The 17,806-nt window shown below is 34.6% G+C and overlaps 1 protein-coding gene across 2 annotated transcripts; it reads left to right on the top strand.

Annotated features, from left to right (window-relative positions):
• The first annotated feature begins 859 nt into the window (after window positions 1-859).
• LOC148956684 (importin subunit alpha-3-like) lies at window positions 860-13,373 on the top strand. 2 transcript variants are annotated; one of them, XM_089096079.1, is made up of 5 exons: window positions 860-1,219; window positions 3,576-3,673; window positions 4,104-4,278; window positions 6,844-6,873; window positions 11,029-13,373. In XM_089096079.1, exons 1-5 carry the CDS (start codon window positions 1,048-1,050, stop codon window positions 11,031-11,033), a joined length of 480 nt encoding a protein of 159 aa, XP_088952205.1. In that variant the 5' UTR covers window positions 860-1,047; the 3' UTR covers window positions 11,034-13,373. The 2 variants fall into 2 exon arrangements, with proteins under 2 accessions (XP_088952205.1, XP_088952209.1); XM_089096083.1 differs by lacking the exon at window positions 6,844-6,873.
• Window positions 13,374-17,806: the final 4,433 nt, after the last annotated feature.

Consider the following 17,806-nt stretch of genomic DNA (forward strand, 5'->3'; position numbering starts at 1 on the left):
CATTATCAATTCCTTCTCTTAAGCATTTATCAATTTTGAATTATCTATCCCTTTTAATGAGTTGCCAGTTTACAATTCCCGCAAACGAAACTGAAATCCCAATATCTGAACACTTAAAAACTTTTTAAAAATTTGATATCACGTCCAATGTTTAGAAATACAATAGCCCATAACTCCTAAAAAATAGAGTCAGATCATGTACATGAAGGAGCGAACCCATAGTACGCCCATGTAGCCCATAGTAGCTGAATTATTACAATTTTGGTTTTGCCTGACTCGAAGGTTTGAAATTTATTTTAGGCAAAGCGCCAGGATTGAACCTTCGTTAATGTTATTTAATTTCCAATGTCTAATATTGTTTGCTTTTTTTTTAGTAGTATTCACAATGTGACAAATTGGCGTACTGCTAATATTTCTTGTAAGATTACCCAGTTTAGCAGTTTTTTGGTCGTTTTATATAAAGAATATGGGTAACTTATAAAAGTGGGATCTCTTGCTTGTGTCGGCAAAAATTCTAATGCCTTCCTGCATTTGGTGAAATTTTAAGAATAATTTTGGAGAATAATTAATTTAATTTGTTTAGTAGGTGAAAATTAGTGTTCTCAGTTCATGATCTCAGTTCTGAAAGGAAAAACGATTACAGAGAATAAAAAATGTCAATGCAATCAAACGCTAGATGGTGCTCATATTTTTTTCGTCTATAAAAGCACCAGTTGCCATTCTTGTAAGTTACCCGTGCTCTTTGGTTTGGTGGTTAAAAACTAAAGCTCAACAAATAATTGTTAAGGCCAAAGCCCAGTTTCACCGTTAGTAGGATCTGAATACAGTTCCATAATATATGAATCAACAACATATTCCTTTCATGACCAACTTGTAAAGCAGTCCAACTGCACTTCAATTTAACCCAAAAGATAAAATATTGGGCGTGTCTCTAAAGGCTGTAAATATGGAATTTAGTGGTTTAAATATACTTTTTCAATTTTTTTTTAGGTTCAGTTTCAAATTCAGAAGACAGCAGCATCTGTTATAAACAATTTGACTGCGAGCATGAAGTTATATTTTAAGGCTACTTTACTAGACACCAACGTAGTTCGACACATCTGTCGATTGTTATATGTGGAGGATTTGGAAGTATTAGTGCTTGCTTTAAATAGTATTAACAACCTTTTGAAGTCTCCAGCGAGGAGTCGTGTGTATGTGGAAGTTTTGAAGTATGGAGGTAACCGTCATTTAGTCAATGCTTAGAAAAACTCTATACTATATGCGTCACACTTGTCCAGCGATTCTTGCGATCGTTTACCTAAAAAGGTACTTTTATGGGAACTCTAATTTCCAACGAAAACCTGAAAACTTAAAAAAAAACAAAAAAAAAACTGAGACAGTGGTTCTCACAAAAGTATATACTGCTACTTCATCCGTTAAACGATCGCAACACCAAGCCATCCGATATCAAAACGCTACGTCCATCCAAATCTTTTCAGAAACTCACTCGTTATTCCCTACCATACAGATACTATTTCTTTTTAATTCTGTCATAAGAAGGGCACTAATTCATGAAACTGAAGGGGGGAAGGCTCAGGGTATTTTTTTTCACAGTTGAGAGAAGTTTAAAACATAGAATGATGAGTCTGCGAACTAAGATTATAAAATTGGATGCTACAGTGATGCCGAGGGTCAAATATGGTTCTAAAGCGTATTCGATCAGAAAAACGGAGGGCGTTTTGCTTGATTTTTTTTTACCAGAGAAATTGCGTTTGGAATGTTTTGGGTACCCGACTAACTTGCCATATCTTAAAGAGTAAGCTGTACGTAAAATGTGGTTCAATCTTACATTCTAGGGCTGTAATGACAGAAAGGTTGAGAAGACTAGAACACGTTATGTGGCTGAAGAATGACAGTTTGCCAAAGATTGTCCTTTTTGGCCCAACCTCGTAGGGCTCTATTGAAAGCTGGTTATCCGTGGTTGGGGTAGGAGGATGAGAAATTCCTGAAAAAAGAGAATGAGAAATTCCTGGGAGGATGTAAAGAGGGAGGCTTTGAATAGATTGGGACAGAGGAGGAACAAGCGTCGCTGTGTTGGTGTCATGCAGCTGGGTGTTGCAGTGAGTTGTTAGTAGTAGTATAAAATCAATAAAATAAATAGATAAAAACACTAAACCTTTGTTGCTGTTACGAAGGTCACAGACCTAATCTTTTGTTTGTAAAAAAAAAAATTGGTTGTATTAAATTGTTTTCAAATAGTTATTATTGTAGCCTATTGTCATGATATATTTTTAAGATTCCAGGGTCAGAGAATTAAGACTTTTTTGCCAAAATGTTTTTTTTAGTTCTTTCAAATGCTTCAAAATTTGTTTTTAGCTTAAATCGAGCATTTTCCTACGCAATTAAAAATTAAATATTAGTTTCTCTTTACCCTTTCTGGGTGTTCTGGCCTTTACGCTTTACGTGTGGCACAAGGTAAAAAAATGGTTTCCTTGACAATTATGCATTTGCCACTGGGCTGAAGATTTAGGAGCCCTATTCTTCAAAAGGGGACATATGTCGTTCTCATTTAGTCTATATTGAAATTGTTACAGGGCTTTGCCCAGGATTTTGTTCGAGGGGGAGGTACAAAAAAAAACTTTAAAAAATGCATTAGAAAAATGATTTTATGTATTTTATTTTGTTTTTCAATTAGGTGGAGTTGGATAAGTATTTTTTTTGGACGGAAGGGGATTCAAACCCCCTAACTCCTTCCTTGAATGCGGTTTTGAATTGTTATAAATTTTCATTTTTAACTTTACTTCAAGTTGAACCTATGATATAAGATATTGTAGATTTTCACTTAGGATGTTTGCCCTCCTCCTAGATTCACATGAATTTGCACCCCTTGGCCCCAACAAGTACACAGTAGTAGCTAGCTTTCAAGACAAATGGATAGAGGGAGTTCAGGGTTCTTTCTAAATTTTAAACAACCTAAAAAGGTTTCGGTTACCTTTTTACTGATTATGGATGGGTGTTAATTTTTTTTTGTCCAAGGGGCTATCGTATTGAATCATTCGTGCTAACCACCGGCAGAGGGCTCATTTGAACGGTAATTAAAATTTCTAGTGCTCTTTTTAAGTCACCAATAAGATTGGTGGGCAACTAGGCCAACTCCCACGTCCTTTTTGTCTCAAAATCATCCAATCAAAAGTTTGAGAGAGCCATTGTATTCAGCATAGTTGAAAGGCCCAATAATTATTACTTTAGAGATAACTTGAACCCCTAAAGCCCCTGAGGAAAGGTCTTTAAGATATAAAATGTACCTATTGTTTACATATAGTACTTGTTACTAGAAAGTAAGCATACATTTTTCGGGTGTCTGGGTGTGGGGGTGAATTTTGTGCTGGAGGTATTTTCCATGGGAGAATTTAAGAGCATTAGGATCACTCGTGCATTGAAAGCAGATAATGGTTTTCGTGTCAGTCAAACCATAGTGCATTATTATGACCTAAATTTAAGGAGATATGCACTTAGTGTATGACTTTCTTATATTCTATTTTATTTTTAACTTTTTTGTTTTCATGGTTTCTCAAAATACTTTTTGTTTTTAGGGTTTTACAAGCTAAAGATACTCCAGAACCATGAAGTCACTTCTATCCGTATATTAGCCGCTCAAATTATCGACAAGTATTTTTTTAAGGATGATATGGTAATTATTTATTGATTGTATAATATTTTAGAGGTAATTACTTGGCAAGAAGAAAAGAGAGAGAGAGAGAGAGAGAGAGAGAGAGAGAGAGAGAGAGAGAGAGAGAGAGAGAGAGAGAGAGAGAGATAGTAACTATTGAAAAAAGTGCTTCTCCTCCACGAGTCATACCCTTCTACCTTCCAAGCACCCCCGCTAATAAAGGATTATTCTTAGGGGTCCATATTCCCCTTTTATAAATACTTTATATCTTTCTAGTGTGCAATAATTTTATAAAAACTAAATCTATCATGTGTTCTTTTTAACGTTATTTGTACAAATAACTTATAAAAGAAATTTTAATGGAAATTAAAAAGTGGAAAGGGGGTGGGTTTTTCACCGCTTATTCTGTATAGAGAATTATATTAGCTTAAATTTTACTTTAATTTTACAGTCTTTGAGAGTCAAAAGAATTAGGCGTGGAGATTTGAACCCACAGGTCTTCACTGATGACGAAATGGCTGCCTTAATGGAGGCAGTTGGGGATAATCTATTGAATGATGTCCCTGCAGCTTCTCCCCCTGAGGAAGATCCACCTCCGATTGCCGCCAGACCTGAAAAGACCAGTCGTAAGTAGCTAAGGCTTGTAACTATATCTATATAGGTTTGTAAAAGATGCTACAGTGGGGAATGTACACCGATTTAAGATAAACAATTTGAATGTCTTTAAGACTGGTCTTCAGCACTAATTTTATTACGTTGAAGCTTCTAAACTTTGACCATGCTCATCAAAGTAATGTTAGTTATGGCTCAGTTTTTATGGCTAAATTATTGGCTTAAGTACTTACGGCTAACATGGTCATTACCTCCCTTTGCCTAGAATTCATCTTCTAGTTCCAGTTTAAATTGTTTCAATTTTTTGACAATGTTTTACAAATTAACAAAATCACATATCTCAGAGACATTATGACCATGTTTCTGCTGAATCTATAACGCTGATTGTCTTATGAATACGCATGTCTATAAGCGTGCCTGCGTATATGTGTCGTTCTAAGAGACACAAAAGCGTCGAATAACTGGCCAACAGCCAAGCCCTCATGAAATTTATGGTGTTTTGTAAAATAGCTAATAAGCAAATAGTGCTGGCGACACTTGATTGGTGCCCCTAACTGAACCACGTTTAGGGCTAATACCCCCAAAGTCTTCCAAAGGCCAGGGTGTTTTTTTTGTATTGAGAATACAGTTCTTTTTCTTTTATAAAAGCTGAATGTTTAGACAGGGAGATTAAAACTGTGAAACATTTTAAATATTAAAATATTGATGTTACCGGGACGAGGCACGGTTGTCATGTATTTTGTCGAATAAAAGGTCTTAGGCCGAACTGGTCAGCCGTGACAAAAAAACCAACAGCGAGAAAAATAAAAATAAAAAAAAACAACAAACAAGACTAAATTTTCCAAGTGTAATTTTTTTTGGTGGTGGTTTTATTCGTTTTAAGTTTTTTTTTCATCTTGTTCTTCAGGTGGTTTTCGTGCAGAAGAAAACTTTTTTTTAAATTGGTTAAATATATGCTTAGTTTTACATTTTTAGTATTTTATATCCACAGGGCGCAGTCTCGTGTGTTGTTTTTTTTTTCATTGAGATTTTTGCTCTGTTGATTTTTTGTCATGTGTTTTTGCCTTAATACCAACAGTATGTGCGGTATTATTGTAACCTGTGGGTCTTCTGTTTGTTCCCGTTTTCTTATATTAGGTGACTGAAGCAAACAGTCATTCTTTGATAATTCCCTAAAGCAAAGAGAAGGTATTGAGCTACAAATAATATTATTAAAAAAAAAAATCTTGTTAGGCTCATACAAGAGCCAAAATCCACTTTGTCATCGGAATGTCATTTTAACATGATATAAAAAGTGTCTATTTTAAACAATTTACAATTGTTCTAGTAAAACTAACGCTCCAACAAACTAAGCAAACCCAGCTAGATGAGGTGGTAAGCAGAGCAGAGTTAGACGTGCCAGCTGAATAGACAATTAATTGGAAAGCGATTCCCATGAAGAGGACAACCTTCAGGAGGATAGGAGCTCAAACGAGAAAGTCAAAGCGGGTGAAGAAAAAAGCTGACGAGGCCAACGCAGCAAGAATAAAAAGGAATCCATGATGAAATCTAATCTATCATTCACCATTCCCCATATTTTGAAATGAAAACTTCACATACAGCTTTTCATTGAAGCGCAATTCTTTAGATTACAGTTATTTCAGACAAGTTAAATTTATTTTCAACATGAATGATATAGGACAAAAGGTCGCACTCTTTTTGAATTTAAATATAGGAAGATTTTTTTCCTTCTTTTATTTATAGAAGACAATCAGTTTTGTCAAGTGAAACCGTCCTCGTGATCAAAGGGAAAAAAGAACTAATCTGAAACCTAAAAAAAAAAAAAAAAAAAAAAAAAAAAAAAAAATTGAATTCTGATCCGAAGCATATATGAACTGCTTGTATAAAGTCATTTACCATAGGTACCATTAAGTACAACATCATGCCTATGGCTCTGAATTAACATTTAATAAAAAAAAACGAGTTTTTCTACTGAAAGTTAGGAGCAACATTAAAACTTGAAAGGAACAAAAAATTTTCCGTATGTGATGCCCCCCCCCCCCCTCATCAATACATTATTCTTGACGCAACAGTTTTTTTGCATTTAAAAAAAATTTTATTCTAATTAAACGGCCCTTGTGTTTCATGAGTCGTTCTTAAGAAATTGGGACAAATAGTCAAACTTTAGCTTAAATTTGTAAATCGGAAATCGTAGCCTTTGATTTGTAATACTAAACCTAATTTGTATTTTATATTTGGAACCAGTATATTGAGCCGATCCTTTTGATATATAATATTGATATGATTTTTTGTAGAGTTTCGGTTACAAATGAGCCGTGTCGCTCCTTACCTGCAGTTCGTTACAACGAACTGTTTGATTCAAATGTGAATTGCAATTTTTGTATCTTTTCTAGTGACAAAAAACTGCTAAACTATCCATGCTAGGAGTGGGAATTTTCAATAGAATAAAAAGGAACCATGCGAGTGATTATGAGCCATATAAATCGAAAAAAAAAAATCGAAATCAGCCCATTTACAAAGAAGTAAAATATACGTCAGATACATTAAACTAGTTTAAACTAATAACATTTTATTTCCAGCCGTTAAAAACCACATTGGATTGTTGAGAGGTATGATTTTTTATTCATCTGTACCTTGGAATGGATCTTTATTTGCACTAAAGGCTTGATTCTTTGGTTGATATCTTCCAGTTGTGGTGTTTTATCCTGCTTTCTTAAATTTTATTTTTTATTCATTAATAAAACCTATTACATCAATGCCCAAAGGTAAATATCCAGAGGCCCGGAAGGGACTAAATGCGATGCAATATTCAGAAAAACAATTCAAGTAAAATAAAGAGAGAGGAAGGCCAAAACCCTAGTAAAATAAGCCAGGAATGAGATAAAAAAAACGAAAGAAGCTTGGCTTATTCGGCTTCAGACCTTCGACCTCCACAAAATCATCGCAATCTCTGCGAAAACACTCTGCCAGTTGTAAAAACAAATTAAAATAATAATACCTATAAAATAATAATAATAAACATCACCTCAAATTCATAAATTTCAAAACTATGCAATTTCAACAATTTTTGAATTCTGGTAAAATATTGAAAGATTTTAACTCGCTTGGTAAATTTTCCACAATTTTTGGCAAAATATTAAATTTCAATCTTGACTAAAATTTAATTCTTTATTCAGAAGGTATACCTCTGTTTACAAAACTTTCAATACAATATGATAAACCATATAATTTCTATTCATTAAAAAAGATACTGTTCTATTTCAGTTGTTTTTTTTGTCACAATTTTCCTTAAGAATTTTCTTTCTGCTGCATCTTATGCATTTCATTGTGTAAATTGTTTTGATGTTGGTTATTTGTTCGATGATTGACTTGGTTTTTAACTTTCTATTTTAACTCTTACTCTTCTTTGTCCCAAAATCAAAAATTTTTTGGGTTCTACATTATTACGTTATAAAGACTTATAAAGTTATATGAATCATGGTTATCAGCCACTTCATATGGGTGGAAATAAGTCATTTGGATCAATAACAGAGGCATTTCCCCCATCCCCTCCATTGTGAAAAAACGGAGAGAGTGCCGCTGAATAATCAACAACCATAATCCGATATAACTTACATCTCGTGAGCTAAATTATTGCTGTAACCTGAATTTTATTTTTATTTTGATTTTAAATTGAAACGAAATTGAGGACACATTCTCCTAGCGTATTTTGTTGCATTTCTTCTTTTCAATAAAATACAGTATAGTAATGAAAAATTATTAACCCGGTGACATCAAAGTGAAAAAAAGGTTAGATAAAACAAGCCAGATTGTTTCAAAATTATAAAGTTTTTAGAGATGCATCAGATATTTGTTGGCAATTTTTCGTTGAAACCTGAAAATGAGTGATTTTGTTGAATCACTAGCAAATTTATGGTTCTCAAAGACAGCTGTGCCGTCAAAGGAAAACTGGAACATTTTATATATTTGGTGCTGTATGTTTTCAGCTTACATTTTGCTCATTTTTCGTCCACATTTTTTCTTTTCGGTTTGATATCTGCTATAACTAATAACTGTAACACTGCTTGTGGAGGGTTTTTTCATTCAAATTGAATTTGCTTTCTTTTCCAATTCTTTAAGACATATGGCTCTGTAAGTTTCCACTTAACCAATTCAAGCAGTCATATTTTATTTTCGCTGTCATTGGTACATTCATATTTTTTTGTGTCAGAGTGTTAATTCTTTTTGTCGAATAATACTGGCAGAAACTTAGATATCTGTAACTAGAATTAATTTTACCAGAGCATCCAAAAATTTCATTGATTTCATATGCACTTAGTAGTGACGACTACTTATTAATTGAACTACTGGAAATAGTATAGTAGATACTGATCTATTTAGTATTTGCTTTTTTAGTTTGCCTTACCATTCTTGATTTTTTACTAGAAGGAAATGAAGCAGATAATGGATCTCCGGAACTGGGGGGAAATTACTAATATTTGTTGATTTAGTAGCATTAACTAGTTATTAATTTAGTTGCTGTAAATAGTAGTATTGGCACTGATATGTAGAGTTTTTCTGCAAGTTAGTAACTTCATGAAAGGAAGCTACTGACTTGTAAAAAAACTAACATAAAACAGAAACAGGTTATCTGTTTTTGTCGGACCTGTTTCCCTTTTCGTTCTATTTTTTAAGTGTTTCTTTGTTTAATAGTGTTTTTTTTTTTTTTTTTTTTTTTTTTTTTTTTTACTGAGCGCTTACGATTGTGCTATTGTCTAGTAACTAAAAATTATTGAAGTTTTGCGCTGCTATCTGTGCGGCTAGAAGTCACATTATCCGGATTCAAAAGAAGAAACAAAAGAAGAGAACTAAAAAAGGAAAGGCTCAAGTCAAGTGTGGTCTAGTGAAGAAATAACAACGAATAAACGATTCAGACTGGTAAAAGGTTAGCCACCTTAGGTATGAAGCGAGCTGAACTTAATACCTTAAACTGTCTTAAATATATTCTGTTTAAATTCATTAAACAAAAATTCATGGTAAAGCTGCCAGAGTGCTTCCTTCTAGAAATGTGTGTGTTTCCGAGTTATTAACACATGAGCGTATCTATAATAAGACAAATGATCGATATACCCAAGTGCTTTTTTTGCCGTTTTAACACTCTTTTTGGAACATTTTCTACAAAGAAAAACCTTGAAAATACAAAAAGCCATTCCAAAAGTCGATCTTCCGTCGTTCAGTTTCTTCTATACTATCTTTGAAATTATACTAATATCACTAAGGAATTCTCATTATTATTACTTATAAAATAAAGACATATAAGTGTCTATGGTAACTGCCATTTTTTACTCTTGGTTTGCGTACCGTCTGGCCTGCATCTGTATTAAAGTGTGATTTCAAAAGAATAGAAGATAAAGTGTATCCATCCACCTCCACATTCGGTTGTGGTAATTAAAAGGGTGACTAAGAATAGAAGATAAAGTGTATATCCACCTCCACATTCGGTTGTGGTAATTAAAAGGGTGACTAAGCCGTTTTAGCCAAAAATGTACGTGTCGAGGGTAAACATGGCCCGAGGAATCGAATAGTACTGTCAGTGTTGTCTCATCGTGGACTGTTATGAAGATAAAATGGAGATATACGCCACTTTTAATCCACCTCACTGCCGATGGATATGAGAATTCAAATTGGACATATTGCAGTTTGGTCGAAATTGAATTGTGTATGTGCTGTCGTCGCGAAAAAGAGGAAAGAAATATACTCCAATTTTGGGGGAAGACGTCAGTACATCGACACGTAAGGACCACTTCCGTCAGGACATTGACAAAATCCGTCATAACATAAACAAAAAATCTGTCAGAACCACTACCCGTCAGGACATTGACAGTCATAACATCGACACGTTTGGACATCGACAGTCAGAATCGCTACCAGTCATAACATCGAGACGTTAGGACATCGACAAAATCTGTCATTACATCTTAAATTTTAAAACTTGAGTTTTTTGGGGTCTAGAGGGGAAAGGGTACTTAGGTTAGGTTACGTATTTAATGCATGCTATGCTTTACCCCCACCCTTCTGATGTGCTAATATATAGCCGAAATTTGCTTCTAAACTATAATGTATTTATTACTATTGTATACTTGTAATTTTTTTGTCGACATCCTGACGGATTTTGTCGACGTTCTGACGGGTAGCAATTGTGACAGATTTTCCCTGTCCACGAAATGACGTTTAATGCTTGTGAATGTTAGATGAAATGGTAGCATCCCCACTTTTGAATGTAGATAAACTTTGAAGATAAAAAAGAGACATACGCCATAGACAAACTTTTATCCGTTTTTTGGCTTTCCTAAAAAGTCATAAAAAGGGCACATGTCACCCTTTAATTTACCACAACCGCATTGATCTAAAGGACTTTACCCGAAAAGTTAGAAAAAAATTCAGTTTTTAAGAATGCAAAATATCTTCTTCCTGATTGAAAGATTCATTCACTTTTAACGTAACAACCGGTATTTAATGCTGTGTAATTGTGAGTATCACCATGCAAATAATCTTCAATACTCATTAATCATGTAGGGATTTTATCTGTTATTAGGGACGAATACTCTACAATTTAAAACACGAATAAGATCCTTTGAGCTTAAATTGCTGTTTTCTTTAATAAAATGGCAAGCATTGCCAATTTTCAGTGTCATAATCTCTTATTAATTAAGAATTTTCAATTTTGCTTTCCTTTATTAAGATAATTTTGCTTCAAAAACTAATTTTGTTTCTCCTGTTTTCAGGATAGCTTGTGGGGTCCCACAAGGCTTGGTGCTTGGTCCATTACTGTATTTGGTATATGTCAATACGATGATGTTTTATCTGCCTGGATCTTGTCTCATCTCATTTGTTAATAACACTGAATTAACATTTTCTAGTCGGTGTTTAAATACTTTGATTTTGAAGGCTAATCACGTTTTAAAAGTTTTCATCTTTTTACTAGTTTAAGCTTACTCTCTATTTATATTGCAAAAACTAGTTTTATTTCATATTCAAGAGTAGGTGAACCCCAGGACATTAATGAAAAAATTTTGTTTGCCATGGAGCCACTGAAACAAGTGTACGAAAAGTGATACCTTGGTTTCTACGTGAATTATAATCTTTCATGGAAACGACATAGTGATGTTGCTGCAAACGAAAATCACACAAGGAGTTTGGAGCAATTCTGCATTTTAAGAATTTTTTACCACCAAAAATTTTACTACTTTTATATAATGCTTTAGTCCACCCTTACATTTTGTATGGATGTGTGTTGTGGCTAAGCAATTTTAATGCAAATTTTAAACGAGCATAAATACTTCAAAACAAAGCTATACTACTTGTTGGTGGATACTTATAAAAATTCAATGGCACTGAGGCATGTCATAATAAACTTAAAGTGCTTACTGTCAGGCAATTTTGTGACTACCAAGCAGAAATATTCTCGTATCAGTGTTGGAATTGTATCAGTCCCGAGGTATTTAATGTTCATTAAAGAGAAAATAAATCACTTCATAGTTGGGGTACCTGCATTGCCGATAATGTAGTCACTAAATGCAGAAATAGAACTAGAGCGGGCATTTCTCTCAGATATATAGGTCCTAAGGTTTGGAATTCTCTTCCAGAGAACTTTCAGGTGAAAGAGCACATTGGCTTATTTAAGAGAAAAATGAAAATTTTTATTTTGGGTCTTGGATCATAGATCATAGATTTTGGTCTTGGATTTTCTTATGATTAGATATTGGTCATAATTTGGTTGTTTATTTAGTATCTTTTAATCCACTTTTTTGGTTTGTTGTGTTCATTTGTTAAGAATTTTGTTTGCTTGTTATATATGTGGTCACCCAGTATCAAGTGCTTTTATGCAGCCACTTGGATTAATGTTATTTTTTATATCATTTTGTAATGATATAGAATGATATCAGAAGATCATTAGCAAAACTAAACCAGAAAGAGTTTTTTTACTATTCAAAGCAGACTGTTCTATTAAATCTATATATAAAATTGTCAAATAAGGAAAAAAACGGTTCCAATCGGTAGACCCATAATCTGAAGGAAGAATTTTTCTTGGAAAAATTTCCAAAGTTTTATAATCTGACCAAGGAGAATTTTGCTGTAATATTCTTTGTAAGTCTGTTCACATTTTTGGACATAACATGAAGTGTACAAGGAAACTGCAGCAGAACTAGATAGGATAGTTTTTTCTGTCATACTTTGATTTTTCAACTTTTCAACAAGATCTATGGAAGTTATCGTATAAGATTTCTGTGTCCTTAAGAGAGGCTAGAAAATGATGGCTAAGAACTTTCCTAAATTTGTAGCTGGAGAACTATAATATGCTGTGATAGGACGTAACGGAGTATCTTTCTCATGGATTTTAGGTAGACCATACATTTTGGGACTGAACAACCTTTGGGGTACGATTTTCTGTGCATTTGAGGGGTAATTAGACTATTGTCTTTTAAAACTTCTAATTCTTTTCTCAATGGCTGTGTATATTTATCTGCAGGATCAATTTTTATTTCTTTGTAAGTCTTTTTATCTATAAAAATGGCATTTACTATATTGTATTAATCACAAATGTGTTTCCTATGTCAGCTTTTATAATTACCGCATTTTTATCTGTTTTCAAGTTTCGGAGAATTTTGATTTCTTCCTTTGATTGAGTTAAAAGTGACGAAGAGGGCTTATAATTAAGAATACTCTTTACAGTTTCTCCTCTGAGTAGGTGTGGATTTTATGCCTCACCATGAGAGCTAAAAATGCTAGATTCCACACCCGTAATAATTTCTGATATATTTACATGTGTCTGAGCCATTGCAAATTTAGGTCCTTTTGATAGAATACTTAGCTCCTTGGATGTGAAAACCTTTGAGGGTAGATTTTCCAAAGTAGGACCAGGACAAAATCCTGGAAGAAAAATCCGTGTTTGTTGAAAATGTTAAAACTCCAATTTAAAAATGTTTTCCAGTAGCAGAGTTTTCGCTAAATGGAAAACGTTTCGGAAAGGCCTCTGTGAAATGTGTAAAGATTGGTGAAAATCTGTAGTTATTATATGAAAAGACCAAATGCTATATGTAAAAACTGGCTATATGTAAGTTATTATATTAAAAGATCTGTTTTCTTTGCTTCATACTACATGTATAGGCAGCGTGGTCTTAGAATGTATTTATTAATCAAAATCCAAAATGAAGAACAAAGACAAATGTGGTTAGAAGATATGAAACAGCGAATATCAAAACGTGTCAAAAATGAAAATAAAGAGCAAAAACAATTGCAGTTAGAAAACAAGTGACCACGAGAGTCTGAGTGAAGAATGAAATGAAATTGAAGAGCAAAGATCATTTCCTCAAACACATCCAATCAAAATTTTCAGATAACAATGTGGTTCAGCGTAGTTAATTTCAAGATAGAAGATATGTTTTTGAGGACGACACTCCCCCACAACCCTAGTGGCAAGGATTTTAGGTTATACTCTGTGGGCAAATAAGAACGATGTTGGCAAAGTGTATTATTTATTATTTTTTTTCCTTTAGACCAGGGCACTTCGTATCGAAGATGTTATTGTAGAAACTTCAAAAAAGGCTCATTCAACTGGAAATTGGAGCGGTTTGTGCCCTTTTTAATAGTCGAAAGTGATCAGAAAGCAACTAACGCCCCTTCCGCGCCCTCCATTTCCTGAAACACGTCCAATGAAAACTTTGAGATAGCCATTTTGTTCTGCGTAGTTGGTTTTCACATAGAAAATAGGTTTTTGAGGAGGAAACTCCCACACAGCCCTTAGGGCCAGGGTTGTAAGTTGTGCCCTGGGACCATTTAAGGTTCTTATAGAAAGTGTTGTCGCAGAAACTTCGAAAAAGTCTCATTCAATTGGAAATTCAAAGGGCTCGTGACACCCTTTTCACGCCCACCATTTCCTCGAAAATATCCAATCAAAATTTTGAGATAGAAATTTCGTTCCACGCACTTGAAAGTTCTGGAGATTATACCTTTGAGCCAGACACTAGTAATAAGGCTTTATTGACTCCGACGAAAACACCATATATGGGCATAGAGTCCCTAGGGAGAACACCTGTGCTGTCAGTCCTGACGGGGGTACCATATATGAGTATGGAATCCCCAGGGAGAATGATTGCGTAATCGATTGGGAACTAAATTTCCAAGGTCGATTTATTTGTTGTTGTTGTTTGGCCAAGTGCACGCTCTAGGCGAATGTTAAGATCCAGGAATAGGAAGCAAGATCATGTGTTTCCTTCTTAACCAATCAGAGACTCACTTATATATCCTCCTAGACCAATCAGAGGCTCGCTTATATATGGTTTTGCCCATTACATAACAATTCGCCCTTGGGATTTCGTATATAACGGGCATGCATTGTGATTAAATTATCAGAAAGTATTGTGACACAATGGATAGAACACATGAAATTATTGATAAGGAAACTTTGTCTACAATGATTAACAATGTGAGTACATTTTCATTTTTTATTTTCAAAATAAAATTATTTTCCTTGGTCACCCTTCAGTATATTTAAGTAAATCCCCCTCCCACTCCAGTAAAAACTCCACCATGCTATCTTTATACTTGCTAGAAAACATAAAATATGTTCTTTTTACTACATAAACCCCCTCACAACCCCCCAATGTTTTTACAATGATAATTTTTGCAAATGGAATAATTCTCTTTTCGATAAATTCTTGCTTTTCTGTATTGTGATCTAAATCGACCACTGACTTCTGTCAATTCTTAGGCATTATGTCGCTATGTTTTGACATAAAGCTCTCCGCGCAAGCTTATAATTAGTTTTGTCACCCCTTTTCCTGTGTATTTACGTTTGCGGCTTAGCCAAAGGGATTGTTTTTCTCCATCAAATTAAAACACTTTCAGACAATTGCAATAATTAAGCGCAGGCCTACGCAATCTGTATTTGGAGAAGTGAAACGAGTTATTTTCAAATTAAGGTCTAACACAATATTTAGGACACTGCTGAAAGGGGGGGGAGGGGGACATGCCTCAATTCTATCGCCATCATTGTAAAGTGAAAAAACAAAACTGTTTCTTTGCGTTAGGGCAGTAAGAGGACCGAGGGTTTCTAAGAAAAAAAATTGCTTTATTATGTATAGTGCATAGATACCATTTACATCAAGATTATAATTTAGGCCTATAACCTGCTAGGCTAACAATCTTTTTCTATTTAAAAGCCTATTTACGGGAAACATTAAAAAAAAAATTCTCAGAAAGGTAAAAATATGGGGCATTTCTCGCAAATTTTACCTTTTGCTTTGCTTTTGGCTTAGGGGGAGGGGGCTTCTTAGTGATAAATGCTTTCTACACAAAATTATGGTTAGGTTATGAGTACTAATTTTCCTTCTTTAAAAAAGGGGGAAATTATTTCCATACTAAATTTTTTCTTCTTTTAAGGACAATAGTGAAGAATGTGTTCCCCCTCCATCGAAGAGAGCAAGAGAGGGTGAGGCAGCCCATATGCAGTATGGTCGAAAACCAAAAAGAGAATGGGCAACTTTCATAATATGGAGATCCCCGCCGTCTCATCGGTGCAAGTCCGTGCCATCACTGGCCCTGCTGCACAAGCCGCAGCCCAATCTGCACTAGAACGTAACGCCGTCGGCCCATCCACTCTCCATGGACCTTCAAGAGCTACCCCACCAACACAAGGTCAGGAGGTACAGCATGCTTCGCCTAGGCCTTCGGGCACTCAAATACAGCCGGAATTTGCAAATGAGAGCATTTTTTCTTACCTAACCTATAGAAATATCTAAACATAGCCATTTTTCATCGCGCAGTAAAAGTGTCTCAGAGATATTAAAATATTATACCCCCGCCCCCCATCCATTGTTTTAAATTTCTCTGCTCCCCCCTCCCTGAGAGAGATATATCTAAATATAATGTAATTTTTTGTTTTGTTTTGCTTTGTCAAAGAAAACCACTCTTTTTTTCTAATCTTTCCAATTTTCTCTGTTCCCCCACTGTAGGCCATAAACTGTTGTTATTTTTCAATCTCTTAATAGTATTTTTAGCTAATTTCTAGTCAATTACTGTTAGAGAGCCTTTTTATCTCAAAATGCTATTTTCGCTAGAATATTATAGTTTTAAGGATTGTCTTCCAACAATCGATTCATTTCATCACAGTAAAAGTGTGTCAGAGATATTAAAGGACATTGTTTCCCCTTTTAAATCAGATCAATTATCGTATACATTCAGTCTGCTGAATTCTCGTAGTGAAGCCGAAAAGGGCACTATATTCTGATCATATTTCCTCATAGAAAATTCTTTACGTTATAAACTACTTTTTATTTAAACACAATTCTCTATCGGAAAGGGATAGGCTATCAAGTAAAGACCACGTTTTTTTTTTCAAAAGCTGATTAGTTTCTACCTTTTCTTTCATCTTTTAGGACTTTTCTTTTCGCTTTTTTTTTCAAAAATGTAAAATTATTTCATATAGTTTAAAAGATGTTTTCCCCCACTGAATTTAAATCACAGAGATTATACCATCTCTCTATTGTACATAGGGATTCTAATTTGCATAATAATTTTGACAGTTTTCAACCTTACAACTTCCCAAGATTTTGGGGAGACCTTCGATAAAAGTTAATGGTCCCCATTTAATTTTATTTTCCATAATATCTTGTAAATAGCAGACGACATTACAATAATTAAGTTCATGACTTCACAACCTGTAAGGAAGTAGAGAAACGACATATTTCCAAAATTATGGTCTAACAATATTTTTTTAGGACATTATGTAAAAAGGGGGGGGGGAAGGGGGAGGGGATATGCCTCAATTCCATCACCATCATTTTAAAGTGAAAAAACAAATCTGTTTCTTCACGTGAAAAGTATGGGGCTGGATAAGAAAAAGATAGCTTTTTGCGCCGCGGGACCCGGGAAGCGATGTGGGTCGGGAAGCACCTCCGTCACGGGGTCCGGGAAGCGCTGCGATGGCGGAAAGCGCCGCGGTGGCCCGCTGGGCTGCTCGGAGGGGGGCATTAAATAGTGGAAATTGATGGGGGGGGGGTTGTTTGAACAAAATAAAATTGCCTTCTATGTAATGCGTTTTAGATTTTCGTTAAGTATTGCCTTCTATGTAAAGCGTTTTAGATTTTCGTTAAGTTGGAACTTTCAGAATATCGATAGAGTAGGGAATTAAATGCTACTAAGCACATTTTAAATAATAATTCAATTTAAAAACAGTAGGTGTGTTTTGAACACTTTGAAAATAAGCTATTTTTTATTTATAGGTTGCATTGGTCCCATGCTCGCCATCTCCTCCCTGCTCGTCAGTTGGTGAAGGAGAGGACACACATATGGAGCTCTCCAAGAATTTACCATGGAGTGGTAATTCACTTGAAATATTGGATTATATTGATGAGTTTTTAACTGATTTTTTAAATGTTGATTATAGCGCAGTTGGGCAGGGGGACTTACCTTTGTTGAGTCCAAACACATTGCAGCTTTTGGATGATTTTACCCGGGAATTAACAGGGAATCCTCCCCCCACTGATTACATACTTCCACTTC

The sequence above is a fragment of the Artemia sp. Qi Xiang Cuo genome, chromosome 1 (assembly GCF_049724085.1).
Source record: "Artemia sp. Qi Xiang Cuo chromosome 1, ASM4972408v1, whole genome shotgun sequence".
Classification (NCBI taxonomy): Eukaryota; Metazoa; Arthropoda; class Branchiopoda; order Anostraca; family Artemiidae; genus Artemia; species Artemia sp. Qi Xiang Cuo.